The following is a 21,356-nucleotide window of genomic DNA, read 5'->3' on the forward strand; positions in this document are numbered from 1 at the left end:
AAATCAAGCATGACATGAAGACTGCTGTATTATGTTCTCACATGATTTAAAAGCAAAAAAAGACAAAAATATCAACCCTTAATTAACTGTATACTCAATCAAGAATTAGCATCTAATAGCAATTACAGTCAAATTCCTATTGCATGTCAAAAATAAATAAATCTATGTTCATAATTTGCAATGTAATTTTTCAAGCCCACTCAAAAGTCTCCCCCCATTCCCCCTTACTGTGGACAGTAAAACTTTGGTCCCTGTTTTAAGTGATTTTTTTCCCCTGGAACTAGTTATTTTCAGATAGTCAAAACTTCTTTTATTTCATGCCATTCAGCTCAGTTAATGTACAAAAGGTTGCATACCAAAAGGTCAATGGTGGTAATCTCTAGATGATAGAATTATGGGTACGGGTGTGTTCTTTTTTGCTTAAATATAAATTTTACTTTTCTACAATGAACATATACTATTAAAGTTTTTTTAAAGTTATATATATATTTTTGAGAGCACTATGGTAGTGATTACCAGTCACTTCCCCTCCCTTCTCCTTTGCTAACAGAATTTTATTTCATTCTGGTTTTCAGATTAAATGTGCTCCCTCAGCTCCAGGAAAGAACTAGGAATAGTCCAAATCAATCAAAAACATCCTGGTCTCCTTTGCCACTGATTGGTTTAGAGGTTAACATGTGACCAAGTTTTAGCCAATGGGATACAAGGGAAGGCCTGCTGAGGAGATTCTGGAAAAAATTTTCCTCCCTAATAAATAAGAGACATAGGAAAAAAGCTTAACCCTCCAGTTCTTTCAGGTTTCGGATATTATCACATGAGGATGTGCTGTCTGGAGCTATGGCTGCCAGCTTGTGACCATGAGGAAGAAGCCAAGAAAATGCCAAAGAAGTTCATTTTTGAGCTGCTGAATTAACAAACTCTGAAATCATCAACCTTCAGACTTACTATGTGAGATAATAAATTTCCATCATTTAAGCCACTTTAATTGGTTTTGCTATGTTTCCTGAAAACAAAAGCACCCCAAATGATACACTGTAATTTGTGATGTTCAGCTTCCCAACGAGGTGTGGGAACCACCCTTTTATACTTTTACATAAAAGGGAGACCACAAAGGATTTTTAAAAACGAAGAGTCCTGGCCAGTTTGGCTCGGTGGATAGAGCATCGGCCTGTGGACTGAAGGGTCACGGGTTCAATTCTGGTCAAGGACACATGCCTGGTTGTGGGTTCGATCTCCAGTAGGGGACGTGCAGGAGGCAGCTGATCAATGATTCTCTCTCATCATCGATGTTTCTATCTCTCTTTTTCCATTTCCTCTCTGAAATCAATAAATTTTTTTAAAAAGTGCCCAATGTTTAAAAAAAAAAAAATAAGTCATAAACTTAATACTTTACAACCTGAGACTGAATCTCCTCAACCCTCCTTGCCAGGTCCCATCAGCTGGTCTTTGGAGGTAATGGCAGTCTTGTGTGTGGAGTGGTCCAGCTCAGAGCATACCTGCGGGTTTGGCTAACTCTGTCAGCAAAGAGGGCACTTCTACCTAAGCCTCTCCACCTTGGAGGGAATCTCCTAGGCATACCTGGATCCCTGCCCTCAGGAGTTTCCAGAATTGAGTTCCTCTCAATTCCCAACTCAGAACTCAGGGTCCCAGGGGTTGCAAAGTCAAACCCAGGGGCTGGCAGTTAACACAAATAAGCTGAGGACTGGGAACTGTGGAATTCATACCCCTACCAGCGGGGCGGCTGACATTTGGGAACACAGGCCCACTGTTGCCAGATACTCCAATGTTTTCAAAACGACCTAGAAATCTAGATTTTAGGTACAATCTCCCAGTTTTTACAAGTTGGTGACTAATTCAAATATCCTTAAAACTCCATGTGGACCAAGCCAAACTTATCTGAGGGCCAGATCCACCTACCAGCTGCCAGTTTACCACCGCTGGACTATTTACATTGAATCCCATACCAATTGTACACAGCTCTAAACTTGCCATAGACCTTTTCTGTTGCCCTTACCAAGGGCAAGGAAGGAGAACTCCTGGACCTCAAGCCCAGAACCATATAAAGAAAATCCTCTCATTCACTCCAAAGATCGATGATACTGGGATGGGTGCTGCCCCTTTTTTGTGCAACCAATATACTTAATGAGGAAAGCCATAACTCAACTCTGAGCGTTTTGCTGAGAAGAGACCAAGGGAGTTAAACAGGAAAAGCTCACAATTCAGAGATGCCTCAGTTTCTTTTTCTTACCTTATTGCATTGGTTAGGACTTCTAGCGCAATATTGAATAGGGGTAGTGAGAGTGGACATCTTGTTACTCAAGGTAAGGGGGAAAGCATTGACTTTCACTGTTAAGTATGATGTTAGATGTATTTTTTTTTTTTTTTGCAGATGCCTTTTATCAGGTTGATGAAGTTCCTTTATAGTTCTAGTTTTCTAACAGATTTAATCATGACTGGATATCGAATTTTCTCTGGATCAATTAATATGATTATGTGTTTTTTCTTCCTTACACTGTTATATTGGTTGAGTTTTAAATATGAACCAGCCTTGCATTCCCGGTGTAAGCACCACTCGGTCAGGGCCTGGGTTTCCAGACACTTTCAGAGACTCGGTTGCCTCAGCTGCAAGTTGTAACACCAACCCTACCTCGCAGAACTGTGCTGAAGATTAAATAAGAGTGAGTGTGTGTTTGTGTGCTTGGAACTAAAGTCCGACTCAAATAGAGGCAGCAAAGAAGCTCTACAATAGCAAACTTCTACTTTTCAAGCTTTTGCCACATCAGGCACTGCATGAAGCACAATCCGTACCCTAATTCCATTGATCCTGAAGTGTGGTGAGGTGGTTTTAGGTGCCACTCAGATGAATACTTTTTATTTTAATAGTTATATATTCTTTTCAATGTGTATTATAAATATATAGTATATATATATAGCTGGCATGTCCAGCATCTATTTTTGTGCATAATAATGATGATGATAACAGCTTACACTTAGTGAAGGTTTTTTAATTCCTTACCCAAGGATATGTTTATTGATTTGAGAGAAAGAGGAAGAGGGAGGGAAAGAGAGAAACATCGATCAGTTGCCTCCCATACGTGCTCCAGCCACAGATCAAACCCACAAGCTATGTATATGCCCTAACTGGGAATTGAACCCGCAACCCTGGATGACACTCCAACCCACTGAGCAACACTGGCAAGAGATTATTAAGTTTTTACCAAGTACCAGGCATTGTTCTAAGCACTTCATATACAATAGTTCATTTAATCTTCCCATCAGCCCTAGCAAGTAAGTAACGGTTATTATAATCCTCTTTCATAAATAAGGAAACAGAAGCATAGGGAGAGAAACTAGTTTGCTCAAGGTCACATAGCTAGTGAGTGGCAGACCTGTTCTAGAATTCATACTCTTTTTAAAAATTTTGTTAATCCTCACCCAATGACATTTTTCCATTGATTATAAGAGAGAATGGAAGGAAAGGGAGAGACAGAGAGAGAGGAACATCAATGTGAGAGAGACACATAGATTGGTTGCCTCCTGCATGCGCCTTCACCAAGGCTGGGGATCGAGCCTGCAACTGAGGTATGTGCCCTTGACTGGAATCAAACCAAGGACCCTTCAGTCCTCGGGCCAATGCTCTCTCCACTGGGCCAAACTGGCTAAGGCTACAATTCATACTCTTAACTAATATACTAGTATATTGCTGTTTTTTGTTTAGTCTGAAATGGGTTCTGGGGGAGGGAGCTTATAAGAAAAATATCCTATATAATAAAAGCCTAAAATGCTAAGTGTCTGGTCATCCGGTTGTCCGTTCAACCAATCAAAGTGTAATATGCTAATGATATGCTAAGGCTGCTCAACTGCTTGCTATGACATGCACTGACCACCAGGGGGCAGATGCTCCAACAGGTAGGTTAGCTTGCTGCTGGGGTCCAGCCCATCAGGACTGAGTGAGACCGGCCGGACACACCCTGGAGCCCTCCCTCATCCCTCCCCAGCCCCGATCATGCATCAGTGGGGTCCCTCGGCCTGGTATGTGCCCTCTCACAATCCAGGATCCCTCTGGGGATGTCGGAGAGCTGGTTTTGGCCCCATCCGCAGGCCAGGCCAAGAGACGCCACTGGTGCATTAATTCGTGCACCGGGCCCCTAGCTAAGTTAATAATATAAAGATGTAATTTACATGAAGTTCAAGACCATGATGGTGTCAGAAGTCAGAATAGCGGTTACTCAGGGGTGTTGAGGAGGTCTCCCTGGGCGGCAGCATGCAGAAACTGTCTGGAAACATTTTACATCTTGGCCTGGGAGTGATTATACAACTGTAGCCGTGTAAAAATTAATTTTAGGCTGGATACTTTAAATTTGCGTACTTTACTCACTCTACCCTTTTTTATGTTTTATCTCAGTAAAGTTAATAATACATAAACATGGAGGGAATGTGCAAAGGCCTTTAGTTTGGAAAAGCCAGCATTAGTCTTTACAACAAGTTTCAAGATAGATACTTTTAACAGACGAGGAAACTGAGGCTGGAGAGGAGGAAACAGTTGCCCACAATCCCATGGTGGGGGGGGGTGAGTGACAGCTGGTAGTAAATTTAGAGGTGGTTGGCTCTGCCTCAGGGCTGGTACCACCCTCTTCCCTTCCAAGGTGAGAGCATTATAGCGTTTCCAGAGAGCCAGGGCCATGGGCAGCCAGCGGGACGAGTGCTGAGGCTGGAGCAGGCGCATGCCCGTATTTGCCCAAGCTCTCCCTCTCCCTCACCCTCCCGGCCGCAAACACAGATGTTCAGCTTGCTTTTTTCCCTTTTTCAGTCACGGCCCTCCTGTCCCCCAGTGCTGCCTGCCAAACACCACATTCTTGGCGAGAACTGGAGGCAAGCAGGACAGGAGGGGCCTGTGCAGAGCAGCAGCCTCCGGAGGGGGCCCTACGCCCCTCGCCCCTCGGTGGGCTCCCCAGAAGCAGCAGCCCTGGCCAGGCCTCCTGCGCCACCACCCCCCACCCAGGCCTCCCCGCACCTCCCGGCCGCCTCACCTTGCAGCATGCTCCGATAGGCCGTGTCGGCGATGGCATAGATGTGCGGCGGCATCTCGTGCCTCTTCTTGCCCTTGTACATTTCGACGATCTTCTCCGAGTAGATGGGCAGTTGCTTGTAGGGATTGATCACCACGCAGAAGAGGCCAGAGTAGGTCTGCCAAATAGAGAACCCAAGCTTAGTTCGGGAACATGCAGGGAGAGAGCCTGTACATCCAGCCCGCGGCCTCTGCGCTTACTGAGCACCACTGTGTACATTTTCTTGCTCCATCCTCACAGTAGTGCTGTGAGACAGAGGCACGCCTGTTCATTTTAGAAATGGGGAAACTGAGGCGCAGAGCCCTAGTGGGAACTCCTTGGCATCACTGAGATGCCAGGTGTGGGGAAGAGAAGCAAGGGGCAGGACTGGACTTCTAGGCCACCTATGTTGTGTTTGACAACTGTGTGTTTTTAAACAGTTCTGGGTCCGATCCCAGCTCCACCCTTACTCCCTGTCACTTCACTTCCCTGAGCATCACAGGCTTCACTCACATTTAAGTAACTATTTGTGAAGCACTTACTATGTGCTGGCCACTGAGCTAAGTACTTCACAGGCATCTTCTTGTCATTCCCACATCTACCCTGTGACAGTGGTACCGGGATTTTCCCACCGCCCATCTGACAGGTGAGAAATGGGCGTGGTGAGGTTGTCACCAGGTCACACAGCTGGTGGGAATTTCAGAACTAGAAACCACAGCTGCTTACTCCAGCGCTCATACTGTTTGTGTGTGTGTGTATCTTTCTGTTAAGCCTCACCTGAGGATATTTTTCCATTGATTTTTAGAGAGAGTGGAAGGGAGAGGGAGAGACAGAGGAAGAGAAACATTGCTGTGAGAGAGACACATCAATTGGCTGCCTCTTGCACTCACCCTGATCAGGATCAAGCCTGCAACCGAGGTATATGCCCTTGACCTGAATCGAACCTGGGGCGCTTCAGTCTGCAGGCCGATGCTCTATCCACTGAGCAAACCCAGCTAGGGCCAGAGCTCATACTTTGACCATTAACAAAGTACCCCTCATCTGTAAGACGGAGATAAATACGCCTGTCTTTTAAAAGGAATGGTGCTGACATTTGCTCCAACATGGATGAACCTTGGAAACGTGATGCTGAATGAAAGAAGGCAGACACAAATGGCCACATATCTGATGGTTCTATTTATATGAAGTGTCCAGAATGGACAAATCCTTAGAGACAGAAGTCAGATCTCTGGAGAGAGAGGGGAATGGGGACTGACTGCTAACGGGGACTGGCTTTCCTTTTGGGGTCATAAAAAGGTCCTGGAACTAGACAGTGGTGACAGTTGCACAACACTGTGACTGCGCTAAATGCCACTGAATTCTACCCGTTAAACCGGTTAAAATGGTGAATTTTATGTTCTGTGGATTTTACCACAATTAAATACAATAGCTGTCCTGTCCTACCAAGTACCTGGGAGCAGAGCAGGAAAGGGGTGGGAAGGCCCCCCCCTCCGACAAGCCCCCTGCTGTGCACCTGTGAGGCTCCGTCATCGTCATTACTGTCCCCTGTCGCACATCACATTTCCCACGGGTGAGGACATAGCTGAGGAGACAAGCTCCAACCTGTCCCTCAGGCACTGCTTTCCCCAAATGATAGTTGGTGCCACCCAAGGCTCTGATGCTCACGAAGCATGTCTTCCCTCCAACACCCCAAGGAGTGACTAAAGGAAAAGGAGCAGAAATTCCAGCTCTGGGGTACACTCAGACCAAACGCCAGAGAGGGTAAGCGACTTAATCAAAGTCGCCAAGCAAGACCTTGGCAGCGCCGAGTCCAGCACAGCCCACTCCCAGGTGTGAGTACTGTCCACTAGGCTGTCAGACCTATGCCTGTCCTACAGAAACAGAAACAATCAAACAGTCATTCATTCACTCACTCATTCATTCAATGTGTATGTCCTAGAGACCGTGCAAAGTGCTGGGGTTATAATAGAAGGCAAAAAGTACAATGTCCTGCCGTCAAAGGGCTTTTAGTCACAGCTACAACTGACTGGACAGTGGGAGGGTCCCTCTAGGGCTCAATCCGCTAAGGGACAACCCTGTGAGATAGGCCAGGGAGGGGGTGGTGCATGGTATTCTTCTAAAGATACAGGATTGGTGGTAAAGGAGGGAGTAATCTCCCAGGTTCTTACCATTCCCCTAAACAGGGCAGGAATGAGGTCAACACAAGGCCTATCTAAACATCCACCAGCTGTTTATTGAGCACCTACTGTATACCAGGTCTATGCTAGATGCTGGGGATAAATAAGCAATAGCCCCTGCCCTCAGAGAGCCCACAGATCAGAAGGGGGTGAGGGCATTTAAAAACAACATCATATCCCAGCCGGTGTGGCTCAATGTTTGAGCATCCACCTATAAACCAAGAGGTCATGGTTTGATTCACGGTCAGGGCACATGCTCAGGTTTTGGCCTCATCCCCAGTAGTGGGTGTGCAGGAGGCAGCAGATTGATGTTTCTAAACTCTTTGATGTTTCTCTCTATCCCTCTCCCTTTCTCTCTCTCTCTCTCTCAAATCAATAAAAACATATAAAAAAGGAAAAAAAAATATTAAAAGAGCAACAGTGGAGTCTCTAGAGGATTAGGGGAATAAAGAAGAAAGGGCCCTAATTCACGTTGGGGGCGCTCTGGAAAACTGCTAGGGAACGTGCTCCCTGCGGCTGTCTTAACAGACAAGAAGGTGTTCTCCTCAGGGGGCAGCAAGGCACTGAGGCAGCAGGGCAAAGATGAAGAGGTTAAAATGTGGGGCGGGTACCTGTGGTGTTGCATGCATTTTGGTATTGCTAGTGCATAGAGGAGTAGAAAGTGATGGTGAGAGGGTTGGGGCCCTTGCAGAGGTAAGTGGTGGGGAGGGGTGCTGGGGTGCTGGATGGATGAGTCGAGTCCACTGTCTGCCTGGAGCCCTTCCACCCACCCTGCAAACACCAGCCACAAGTGCCCTGAGGGCAGGGAGCCCCCTCTTCTTCCTCTTTAGTCCCCACTCAGGCCTTGGCATCCAGTAGGTGCTTACTAAATGCTTGCTAAATGATTGCTGAGAGGTAAGTCAATTACAAGTCTTCCCTGGAGCAGGGACAGCGCTGCTACGTCTCTGTGACCTGGGGCCTTGCATTGGGCCCACACACAGTAGGTACTCAGTACATGTTTGTTGAGCGAGTGGCAAAGTTGTTTCAGGACAGGGGCTGTGTGTCCTAGTCATCTGTGTGCTGGTCCCCAGCACCGGGCCTCCCACAGAGCAAGTGCCAACAAAGGACTGATCACTTGAACGAAGGTCAACCAAGACTTATGTCTCCTCCAGGCCTCAATTCCACCTCTGCCCACCCCCCCAGGACCAGATCTACTGCCAACTACCATGGCCCTCTTAGAATGAGGGTGTCATGAGGGTGTCATTTACAGTCCAAACCACACTACCCCAAGTCTTTCACCCGGAGACAGTAAAGGGCAGTGATTAAGGGTACAGAATTGAGTACTGGGGACTTGGTTTGAACCCTCATTCTGCTCCTTCTAGCTGTGTTACCCTGGGCAAGTCTCTGAACCTCAGGCAGGGGGTGGGGGGGAGGGACTTAATAGCTGCTCCTTCATAAATTTGCTATAATCTATGAAGATAGCACTCATGAAGCATTTAACACAGTGCCTGGTATATAGCAGGTAATCAATAAATGCTAGTTGACTACATAAACTATTCTCCCTTCATGATGTTTCATGATGACATAAACTTGGCCACCTTAGAACCTTCACATGTGCTGTTCCTCTACCTGGAACGCTTTTCCCCCAGCCTCCATCTTCCCACAGCCATTTTCTTCTCCTTTTTCAAGACTCAGCCTAAATGTCACCTCTGGGACTGTGAGCTGCACACCATCATACTCCAGGCCCGGCACAGGGCCGGGCACATGGCAGACACTCAGTAAGTATTTGCTGAACAAAATGAATGAAAGAGAAAAGGAAGGAATGCATGGCCCTCCCAACTCCATTGCCAGCTCCTGAAGGAGGGCTGTCACTTTTCCCTGTTTGCTGGGACACCTCCCAGAGCCATGCACACAGCAGGCACTTAATGCAGGCTTCCAAGCAGATCTGACCCTCTGCTCAGTTCAGCAAACCTTTCCAGGGTACAAGGACCCGAGAGGAAGGAACGGACAGGCAGCAGCACGCCCCACGCAGGGTGTCTGGGCTTTGGAATCCAGAGGTTCTGTCTCCCTTGTCCAGCCATGGTTAGCCTGGCCCGACCCAGGCCACCTGCAGTTGGCTGTGTGTCTGCTGCCCCGTCCCCACAAGCTCCTCTCCAGCTGGTCAAGTTCAGAGGTTTCCACATCGCTGCCTCCCTTATGCCCGCCTGCATCTCAGGGCCCAGTGCCACCAGCAGGTCCCAGCCACAGGCCCAGGGTTTCCCTCTTGTGACCGTATTAGGAAAGGACTCCAGTTTTCCCTGACGCTTTATATGGTCAGCCTTGGAGCCCTGAGCAGGCGCTGCTCCCACAGCCCCGGCAGAAATGAGAACAGTGGTGGACGGTGAACGGAACTCAGTCTCTAAGTCACACAGCCTGGGTGGGACCAAAGCATTGCCCTCGTTACCTGTGTGACCTGCATTAAGTGGCCAAACCCCTGAGCCAACAACTCTCCTCCATCTATAAAACAACTAGAGGCCCGATGCACAAAATTCATGCAAGAGTAGGCCTTCCTTCCCCCAGCTGTTGGCACAGGCTTCCCTCTGGCACCCAGAATCTGGGCTTCCCTCGCAGCCCGGCTTTGTCTGGACAATCGTCCAAAAGGCCATTCCAAAGGACGCCCGGTCTAATTAGCATATTATGCTTTTATTATTATAGATGGGTAACTAGACCTTCTTTATCAGTTGTAGCACAATGTCACACCTTCTGAGTCTGTCTAGGAACAGACACGGTCTACCATGACCACGCTTTTGCTGCAGCCTTGATTTTAACAGCAAAAAGGACGAGAAACAACCTAAACGGCCTGCTGCTGTTAAAAAGAACATATTTACACATGCATACGTTTACATATGCCCATGTACATACACTTGCTGTATATAAAATACAGCTGGAAAGCGGCATTTGAAACTGGCAACAATGGTTTCTCTAAGGAGGGGAACTGGAAGGGGAAGAATGGGGATGAAGGGAAAGCTCTAAACACCTTTAAATACTATTTTATTTCATAGTTGCCTATCTAAAAAATATTTAAGTCTGATTGGATCAGTATGAACAGATGCAGAAAGAGCCACAAGACATGGTTAGGTGAAAAAAGCAAGCTGCAAGGCATACATAAAGTGATTGGGGGGTTATGTTGGTTATACATGTACATATGCATACATGTCCCTGTTAATCATATGTACCTCCAGGGAAGGGGGTTGGGGCTCATTAAAGAGGGGGGATCCCAGCCCTGGCCGGTGTGGCTCAGTTGGATGGGCATTGTCCCATGGAAGATAAATGATTCCTGGTGAGGGCATATTCCTGGGCTGTAGGCTCAATTCCTGGTAGTAGACATGCAGGAGGCAGCCCATAGATGTCTTCCTCTCACATCGATGTTTCTCTTCCTCTCTCTCTCCCTCAAAAATCAATTAAAATATTTAAAAATAAAAAAGAGCTGGGCTGGCATGGCTCAGTGATTGAGCGTCGACCCATGAATCAGAAGATCACCAGTTTGATTCTCGATCAGGGCACATGCCTAAGTTTTGGGCTTGATCCCCAATAGGGTGTGTGCAGGAGGCATCCGATCAATGATTCTCTCCCATCATTTGATGTTGCTCTCTCTCTCCCTCTCCCTTCCTCTCTTGGAGACCCAACAAACAGAAAGATTTATTCCCCTTTGCTCTGGATCATATTCCAAATCCCAGGGGCTCAATGCAGGGACTATCCCACTGTCTACTCTACAGGGACCAAGTAAGTAAGATGTGAGTGAAGCAGGCCAGGTGTGAGGGGAAAACATAGGCACAGTGCTCCATGGCCACCAACACTCAGCCTCAGGGTATAGGAGATGACAAGGGGCGGGGGGCGCAGGGAGGGGGGCTTGCCGAAAAATAGAGTGCACAGCCCATTTAGTAGGGACTGTTACCTGGCAACCTGGGTCCGGGGGTGCAAGGTCCTCTGCTGTTTCAAGCAATGCCTGAAACTGATGTTTTCTTTTCTTTTCTTTTCTCAATGTTTTTTGTCACTCGCTCTGGTTAGATTCCTCCCTTCCGTGCACTTAAAACTTGCCCAACTCGAAGCTAACGATGCCCATGGCACCATCCCCACCGGCCCCAGCCCCCACACATCACATAACATCACACCCGCTCTAAGCCTCCTGTTACCTTAGGGCCCTTTACCATCCATGGTAAGCACTCCCTGGGCCCTGGAGGCAGACAGGCCTTATTTGATGTGCTCAGTTCCAGTGAAGGAGCTGAGCACCTCTGAGCATTCAGTGGCCTGGTCTCTAAAACAGGGCAGTGGCTTCTGCCTCAGTTTCACTGGAACGATTAAATGAGACAGCAGCTAAAAGCGCTGGCCCCGGGGATAGCCTCTCTGTGTTTAAGACCCGCTATTTCTCATCAACTTATTTAGCTTTTATAAGTTTCAGTTTCTTTATCTGCCAAAATGCGGTGTCCTGGGGATAACAAGGCTCCTTTGAAAGTCTAATGAAAGCAAAGACCCCTTCGCCCCCAGAAGAATGTACATAGGCATGAACTTTTCCTTAACTCTCAGGAGACCCGACAAGCTCCCTGGTGCCCATTCACTGGCACTGAGTTTAGAATCCCATGTTTTAGGGAAGACTTTTTTTTTTGTAAAATCACTTAAACGTTGGTAGGAGGGTAGGTCTGTGTCACATGCACACACAGGATCGCTGGCTGTAGGCACAGTGCTGTACAGCAGATCCCTAAACTTATTCAGTTGCTCAACTGGAACTTCACGCCCATTGACCAGAAACTCCCCGTGTCCTCCTCTGCCAGCCCTACAGCCACCATCCCGTTCTCAGGTCCCCCGAGATTGCCTGTTTCAGATTCTGCACACACGTGGGATCATGCAGTCTGTCCTTCTATGACTGGCTCATGCCACTCAGCATCTCGTCCTCCAGGCTCATCCATGTTGTCCCACATGGCAGGCTTTCCTTCTTTTTTAAAGCTGAGTAACATTCCATTGTATGGATATGCCACCTTTTCTTTACCCAGGTATTGTTTTAGAATCCATGTTCTATATTTGCATGCAGTGTGCCTTATCTTCCTCCCTTTAATAAAATTTTTTTAAAAAGCAGCCTCGGGCCAGGCCAGGCGGCCTGTGACTCCTCAGTACCCCACAGAGAGCGGTAGGAGAGGGAAGAGCACACACACTTGACATTGGGGCAGGCCAGAGAACTTTCCCAGCGAGTCACATCGCTTCTCTGCCTCAGTGCTGCATGTGCAGTGTGGGACACAAGCTCTGCTCTCACCGATGCCGTCACGGGTGAAATGTCTGGGGAGGACTTGGGACAGTCTCACCTTCAATGAGATCCCACCACCTGAAACCTTTGTCCCATCCCCCAGCCAGGGACAGAGCTGACGGCTACATCGTTATGAAAAAACTCCAGGCAGAGAGAACCCAGCCAACGACCCATCCAGAAGAGCAAGGGAGCTCTGGACCAGGGGTCAGAACTACATTCACGCCCCCACGGGCGCCATGAACCATCTGTGGCAGCTCAGGACCCTCTGGCTCCTACAGACTTTCAGATCTAGGAGGACAAGACAACGGCCAGGACCTTCTCAAAGGTGAGCAATTTGTGTTTGCTGGGCTTTTTAAAACTTCCCAAGTCTCTGAGGTGAGCCTTGCAAAACAGAGGGGAAAGTTCTCTTCATCACCCAGGGCAGAGTTGGGCACCCCCACCTGCCTTAGCATCACCTCGCCACCCACCTGTTCATCTGCCATCGTGCGCTGGCAGGGGAACTTGCCCCCTCTTCTCTTTCTTGATCGCCTCAGTCATGAAAAACCGTTTCTATTTAAGTGACTACATAGACCAGAGAGAATCAAGACAGGAGAAGGCGCGTGGTCACCAGGCTGAAACACTTTTCACCTAATCTGTCCGGAGGAACATGGCAGGAATGTGAAGCTTTGATTCAGTTTTTAATCTGCTCTCAGAAGACATTCGGGGTCTTGATACCTTCATAAACCCCTCATTTTTTTTCCTGATTTCTATTTTGGGCTCAAACACTGTGTCAGAGGACAGCAGGAGAGATTGATGCACAGGCCTGTCCTCGACTTCTCTGGATGGAGATGATGACACATCTCAGCTGAGAGGCCTGGTCCGGAGGAGCCCAATTTTCCCTCCAGCTCCCTGCAGACTGGTGTCCTTAGAAATGTCCCTCGTGTACTGACAGCCCCAGGTTGACACATTTCCATACAAGGAGTCCCTCAGACAAAAGGGACTTCCTTGCCCTAACCAGTTTGGCTCAGTAGATAGAGCATCGACCTGCAGACTCAAGGGTCCCAGGTTCGATTCTGGTCAAGGGCATGTACCTTGGTTGCGGGCACATCCCCAGTGGGGGGTGTGCAGGAGGCAGCTGATTGATGTTTCTCTCTCATTGATGTTTCTAACTCTCTGTCCCTCTCCCTTCCTCTCTGTAAAAAAAATCAATAAAATATATATTTTTTAAAAAGGGACTTCCTTGATTAGTTAGGGAAGTAAGGATGGCCTTTAGCACTCGGAAGTTCAGCTTGATCTCCGGTAAAATGGGACAAGCATCCTTATTTAGTGGAGATAAATGAGATAATTAAATGAGATAAAGTGTGGCAAAGTATAGAACCTGAGTTAGAGGAGGAATTTACGTAATTATGAGTCACCCCTCCCCCCTCGTTTCCCCCTTTAAAAAGCCACTGAAACCCTCTCTGAACTATCAGAAGAATGGATCATCAATGATGGTACATCCATGGGATAGATTACACAGTCCTTCAAAGCGTATTGAGGCCCCAGCCAGGTAGCTCAATTGGTCGGAGCATCATCCCATACAACAAAAAGGTTACAGGTTCGATCACTGGTCAGGGAGTTTATAGGAAGCCACCAATCGAAGTTTCTCTCCCTCCCTCTCCCTTTCTCTCTAAAATCAAGCATATCCTCGGGTGAGGATTTTTAAAAAGGGTATTGAGGTGGGGGGGTGGTTATGACAGATGTGGGGGTGCTCAGTCCAGACTTGTACATGGCAGAAAGAGCAGTTCACTAGCCCATGTGCAGAGGCTCTCAAATAGGCAATCATGAACCACTGTCACAGAGAAGGCGCCACCGCACGCCAGCACTGTCGCAGCTGTTATCCCAGGGAGAGCGATCTGTTTGCTGGGCTTTTCTAAATTTTCCAAGTCTTCTGTGGTGAATGTGTCTTATTTTCCTAATTAGGAAAAAAATCTGCAGGACATTTTGAGAGATGACAATGGGCTTTTTGTAATTTTCACATGGCAAAATGTAAAGGGCAGGACCAGAGGGCATAACAGGAGAAGTGCCTGTTCCCACAAGTTTAAAGGAACAAGGACATCTGACTGGTAATAACAAGAATGGCCATAACAACAAAAAACCACTAATAATAATAATAACATCAACACCTCGCGTTTTGAGCACCTACAAGGTGCCAAGTACTTTCCCTTTAGAGTAACCGCTCTATGAGGCTGGTACTATCCTTGTGTTCATTTTGCAGAGAAGGAAATGAAATTTCAGAGAAACTAGGTGATTTGTCCTGGGGATCAGCATACCCTTTCTCAGAGGCCAGGCAGACAAAGGCTGGGTGGGGGACCCTCTGCCAACAGTCGGACATCAGGGCTACCATGTCCACATGGAGACCTGGTCCAACCCCACAGGGAAGCTGCACCCTCTGAGTCGCCCAACCCCATCAACTAGTCCAGTGGTCGGCAAACTGCGGCTCGCGAGCCACGTGCGGCTCTTTGGCCTCTTGAGTGTGGCTCTTCCACAAAATACCACGGCCTGGGCGAGTCTATTTTGAAGAAGTGGCGTTAGAAGAAGTTTAAGTTTAAAAAATTGGGCTCTCAAAAGAAATTTCAATCGTTGTACTGTTGATATTTGGCTCTGTTGACAAATGAGTTTGCCGACCACTGATCTAGTCCAACAGAACTTTCTGTGATGGTGGAAATACTTTACCCCTCACAGGTGGCTGTGGGGCCCTTTGACATGTGGCCAGTACAACTGAAGACATGAATTTTTAGACATTGATATTTCATTTCTATCTAAATTTGGGTAGCCACAGGTGGTCGGTGGCTACCATATTGGACAGCGCACTCTGGTTGGCACAGTGGACCCAGAGGAGTCCCGGTCGAATCTGGGCCTTCCCACTTGTGACAGGGAAGGCCTCCACAGGTCCTCGTGTCTCCCTCCCAGCTGGCTGCCAGATGCACCAGCCTTCCCAAGGAGGTCATGAGAGCTTCATCTACAAGATGGAGAAAGAGCAGGGAACTACTTCATTGAAATCCGTGGAGTGTTTACCATGTGCCTTGGCACTCTGCCTATGTCATCACATGGAATCTTTGTACCACCTTCACCTGGGAAGGGTGATTATCCCCATTCTACAGATAGAAAAACCGAGGCTTCACGTGGTAAAATAACCTGTTCAGTGCCACAGAACTAGGAAGTGTGGGACTGAGACTTGAACCCAGGTCTGAATGATTCTATCTCACCATACAGCTGCCCTCGGTGAGACCTTTGGCTTCCCATCCTGCACCCTGAACACGTCGCTAAACCTCTCCCCTTCCAGGGTGCAGAAGGCCAGGAAGGAGGGACTGGCTGCCCTAAGATACTCACATAGATGAGGCCTGAGAAGTACCTCTCCCTCAGGTTGTGCAGCACGGAGGCTTCGTTGAGGCAGGTCAGCTCTGCCATGTCCTCCACCTTGGAGAACTTGGGTGGGTTCATCTTCTGGATGTCATCTTTGCCGACTGTCACCTTCTTGCCGTTCTCCACCAGCTCCACGATCACCTCATCCCCCTTCTCCTCCTTGATGCTGGCCGCCTCGAAGCCCTGCTTCTCCGAAGGGATCCAGACCAGCTTCTTGGCAGCCCAGTCGGCCTGGGCCACGGGGCTGTTGAAGTTTTTGTCCACAAAGAGGAACTTCTCATCGTCACTGAGCTGGCCCTTCTGCGCCATGGTGCCTGGTTGGTCCCCTGTGGAAGGAGGCGGCAGAGTCAGAATCGGGCCAGAGCTAAGCTCTCACCTCACCACGTCTGGGATCACCATCTGAAGAAACGGTCCGCAAAGTACAAGGGTGTCCCCTGCAGGACCGTTTATGTCGTCCAAGAATGGAAACAACCAGCCCTTCAAAAAAAGACCTGCATCATTGCCTAGCGTTCATCAACATGGCACTGGACACATAAACCATGTGTTTTCATGCAATGAAATACCTATCCAGGGGTTAAGAAGCAAGAAATATTTCTGCGTGTGTTGACATAGGAAGAAGGTATCCAAGTCTTAACACAGAGTTACCACATGACCCAATAATTCCATTCCTAGGTATATACTCAAGAGAACTGAAAAATACATCCATACCACAACTTGTATGGGAATGTTCATAGAAGCATTATTCATAATAACTCAAAAGTGTAAAAAACCCAAATGTCCATCAACAGATGAATGGATGAATAAAATGTGGTTTAGCCATATGATGAAATATTACTCAGCCCTAAAAAAAAAAAAATAAAGTACTGATATATACTGCAAAATGGATTAACCTTAAAAATATTATAAGTGAAATAATCCAGTTATAAAGGGCCACATATTGTACGATTCCATTTATTTGAAATGTCAAGAGTAGGCAAATCCATAGAAATAGATTAGTGGTTGCCAGGGGCTGGGAGAGAATTAGAGGGTGACACCTAAGGGGTACAGGGTTTCTTTTTGGGCTAATGAAAATGTTCTAGAGTATTGTAGCAATGGATGCACAGCTCTGGTAATATGCTAGAAGCCATTGAATGGTATAATTTAAAAGGATGGATTATATGGTATGCGAATTTTTCTCTGTAAAGCTTTCAAAAATGAAATAAAAGGGGAGATTGTAAAACAGTAGGTATAATATCCCACTTTATTTTAAAATATTTAGATTCCATGTAGCCAAATAAGTGGCGAAATATGCACATATCAAGTACACTGATGAGGGGATTTTTACTTTCTATTATATTTTTTCCAATTTAATTGTGGTAAAATATATAGAACATAAAATTTACTATCTTAACCATCTTTTTTAGTATGATTCAGTGATATTAAGTGCATTCATATAACCGTGTAGCCATCACCACCACCCATCTTTAGAACTCTTCATTCTCCTTATGAAACAGAAATTCTGTACCCATTAACAATAATTTCCCTTCCGCCCCTCCCAACCACCATTCTACTTTCTGTCTCTATAAATTTGATTACTCCAGATACCACATATAAGTGGAACTGTACAGTATTTGTCTTCTTGTGACTGGCTTATTTCACTTAGCATAGTGTCCTCAAGGTTCATCCATGGTGTTGCATGTGTCACAAGTCTGACCTTTTTAAGGCTGGATAATATTCCATTGCATGGATAGGCCACATTTGTGTATCTCTCCATCTGGAAGTATCCATGCATCACTGATGGACACTTGGGTTACTTCTACATTTTAGCTATTGTGAAAGCTACTCTGAACATAAGTGTACTTCCTATTACATATCTTTATCATATTTATAGTTTTAAAACTTTATTACATTTATAAAAATTGATATTTTTAAAAAATTTTGAAATAGCCAATACACATAAGAAAAAGGTGTTCCGTCTCACTAGTAAATGAAGAAACCCAAGTTAAAGCAGTGAGATATTGATTTTTCACCTAACAGCTTGGCTAAGGTGAAAACCATGGATAATATCCAGTGTTGTCAAGAGTTGTAGGGGCCAGGCCTCTGCACACATCACCCTTAAGATGGAAGAGCCTTAAAATCCATACATAGTCCTTGGCCTGCAATTGCATTTCTAGAGATTCAGCCTAAGGAAACAGGTAAGCGCTAACAGATGTACAAGAACGTGCACGGTAGTGCTTCTTGGGACAGCGAAACCCACAAGCACTCTAAACGGCCTTCAGTGGGCAGGCGCCTTGTTAAACTGTAGCGCATCCCGTCAACACAACGCTAGAGCTCCACTGAAAATTCAAGACGTGGACTTTTATTTATGCCACACAAAGATTTTTTCCTCTTTAAACATATTTATTAAAGTGTCGTTTACCAGTCATGACATTCTCATTGTAAATGTACAATTCAGTGATTTTCAGTAAATTTAGATTGTGCATCCATTATGATGATGTTTCGTGGAACATTCTCATCATCCCCTAAAAGGGTTCCCTCCTGGCGATCTGCAGTCAGTCACTCCCTGTTCCCACCTCCAACCTCTGGCAACCACTAATCTATCTGTCTCCATAGATTCCCCTTTTCTGGACATCTCATATGCCTGTTGGCCATACAAATATACTTAGGATATATTTCTATGTTGAACACATATATGAATGGAATGCTCAGCAATAGAAAGAAACAGACTACACCATTAAATAGATGAATCTCAAAAGCATTATGCTCAGTGAGGGAAGCCAGACCCAAAAGCTTGCCCCTCTGCTGTTGTCACTGATAGGGAGCCCAGAAAAGGCCAAGCTGTGGTGACAGAGAGCAGAGCGGTAGTTGGCGGGGACGGGAAGAAAACTGGCTGCCAAGAGTCACAAAGGAACTTTCAGGGTGATGACAATGGTCTAACTCTAAGTCCTGATAACCATGGCGATTACGTGACTGTGTACACCTGTCATAACTCGCTGGGCTGCAGACTTAAAATCAGTGCATTTTTTTAAAAAAAATGGGTAAGTTTTACTGCATGTAGATGAATAAAGCTGATTAAAATATTTACAATAGGCCCGGCCGGCGTGGCTCAGTGGTTGAGCATTGTTCTATGAACCAGAAGGTCATGGTTCGATTTCCGGTCAGGACACATGCCCGGGTTGTAGATTCTTGCAGGTTCAATCCCCAGTGAGGGGCGTGCTGGAGGCAGCTGATCAATGATTCTCTCTCATCATTGATTCTCTCTCATCATTGATGTTTCTACCTCTCTCTCTCTCTCTCTCCACCTCCTCTCTGAAATCAATAAAAATATTTTAAAAAATTATTTAGAATAGACTCTTTCTTGTAACTTTATATGTATGTGTATACATTTTTAAAAGTCTAGAAAACAACATACTAAAATATTAAACCCTGATTCTATCTGGTCAAACATAGGACAGTTTGAAAATCAGTAAGAAAAATACACAAGAGTTGAAAGGTGAATATGTTTAAATTATGAGCTCATTATGATTTTAACAATTCATAGGCATCCTTGTAAGATGCTGGGGAACAAACCCATTATTTGGGAAACTGGTTAAAGAAAGGGGGAGGGTAACACATTGATTCTGCCTTTCTTACACAAATTGTTCAAGGTCACTACATAATTGACAAGGAGAAGTCTGTCTTTATTTTTTTTTAAGTCATTAAATGTCCTTTCAACATGGGGAGCCATTGTGACACCTTCTCCATCTATTTTCTAGATGTGTCCATGGTGGGTGCCGAGGAGCAGGCTCTTTAGAGGCCTGTCCAGTGGCCTGCTCCACACCCTCTGACCACACCTGCGGAGCGGCCCAGTCCTGGAGACACCTGCTCTCACCAGCTCTTCCAACCTGCCCCCTCCGCCCTCTCCTCCCCACTGCTGCTGTGCTCCAAAGCAGAAGGCGAAGGCTGAGTTAGGGTGCACAGTCACCAGGGCATACTGGGTGGTCAATGCCCCTACTTCAGCAAAAGACAATTCACCTTTCCTTTGAATTCACTGAGATAATCCTCATGCATGGGCCCCAAATCCCATGGAAATGGAGTAACCCTCATATCCAATGAATGGGCCCTGGCGCTGGGCAGCCAGTCCTGAAATGCAGACTTTGCAAGGCAAAATCAGAGGGGCAGAAGCTCCAATACCTACTTTTCTCCCTCAGGGGTGAAAATAACAAGAATAAAAACAAGAAGCTGATTTGCTCCAAGGGATGGTTACTTCTTTTGAGAGACCAGTTCTAGAAGCTCATTTTTAAAAAAGATGGAGAAATGAGCAAATCATTCCCTAAATCTGAATAATCACTTCTGTTATTCAAAAAAGAGAAATAAAGAATAGCAGAGAACATACACTGTCCTGAGTTTAGCCATCACATTTCATGCATATATATATATTTTTTTTTTGGTTAACCAATGTCACCCCAATAAATTCAATTTAAAAGTTGTTTTAGAATTTCTCTTGGGACTTAATAAGCCCAACAGCTTCCTCCCCTTACTCTACTTTCACTGTTATTAAAAGTACTCCCTCTACTTGGAAGAATTCCAGCTAATAAATGTAGGCGAAACAATAAAACACTGATAGAGGCAGAGAAAGAACGCCCCGCACTCCAACATACACATACAGGCCAGTGCACAAATAAAGGCATATGTTGTACTTTTAAAAAGCCACCCCTTAAATGGAAAACTTTGAAGAATTAAAAGTAATTGCTGGGGAAAAAATTTTTTTATTTGACAAGCCCTCCCAAATGAAAATTTCATGAGCTAATTGGGAAAATTTGAACATTGACTCACTGTCGTTTATATTAGGAAATCTGTGAAATTCTTTGGTGTGAAAATGGTACTGTGATTTCATCTGTTTAGAGAGTCCTTTCCTTTTAGAGACATTTGGAAATATTGATAGAGGAAATGATAAACCTGGGTTTATCTCAAAATAATGAGGGCAGGGAGGAAATGAATGGGGGTGGAGAGGAAACAAGATTGGCTCAGGTGTTGACAAATGCTTATGCTGTTATGTCTACTTTTGCATGTTTGACATTTTTCCTTAAAAAATATTGCCATAGCCCTGACCGGTTTAGCTCAGTGGACAGAGCGTCGGCTTGCGGACTCAAGGGTCCCAGGTTCGATTCCGGTTAAGGGCATGTACCTTGGTTGCGGGCACATCCCCAGTAGGGGGTGTGCAGGAGGCAGCTGATCGATGTTTCTCTCTCATCGATGTTTCTAGCTCTCTATCCCTCTCCCTTCCTCTCTGTAAAAAATCAATAAAATATATTTTTAAAAAAATAAAAAATAAATAAATAAAAATATTGCCATATAAAATTTATAAAACCACCTCCTACTTGTAAAGCATTATCAATAGTGCACCATCTCCCATTTGGCCTGTATGTCAAACCCAGTGAGGAGTTTTCTGAACACCAACAGTGATGGTTAACACTCCAGGACCCCTACCAGGCGCTGGGCTCAATCCTTCACATGCAGGACCACCAAATAACA

The 21,356-nt window shown here is 46.0% G+C and overlaps 1 protein-coding gene across 1 annotated transcript in view; it reads right to left on the reverse strand.

Annotated features, from left to right (window-relative positions):
- The window catches only part of MYH11 (myosin heavy chain 11), a 122,821-nt gene that overhangs the window by 93,027 nt on the left and 8,438 nt on the right, over nucleotides 1-21,356 (reverse strand). The window contains exons 2-3 of the mRNA XM_080681648.1: nucleotides 15,831-16,189; nucleotides 5,031-5,187 (exon numbers count right to left, since the gene is read on the reverse strand). Coding sequence (XP_080537774.1) covers nucleotides 5,031-5,187; nucleotides 15,831-16,172 — 499 coding nt within the window. The 5' untranslated portion in view covers nucleotides 16,173-16,189. The remainder of the gene's footprint in view (nucleotides 1-5,030; nucleotides 5,188-15,830; nucleotides 16,190-21,356) is intronic.

The sequence above is a fragment of the Plecotus auritus genome (assembly GCF_963455305.1).
Source record: "Plecotus auritus genome assembly, chromosome: 7".
NCBI lineage: Eukaryota > Metazoa > Chordata > Mammalia > Chiroptera > Vespertilionidae > Plecotus > Plecotus auritus.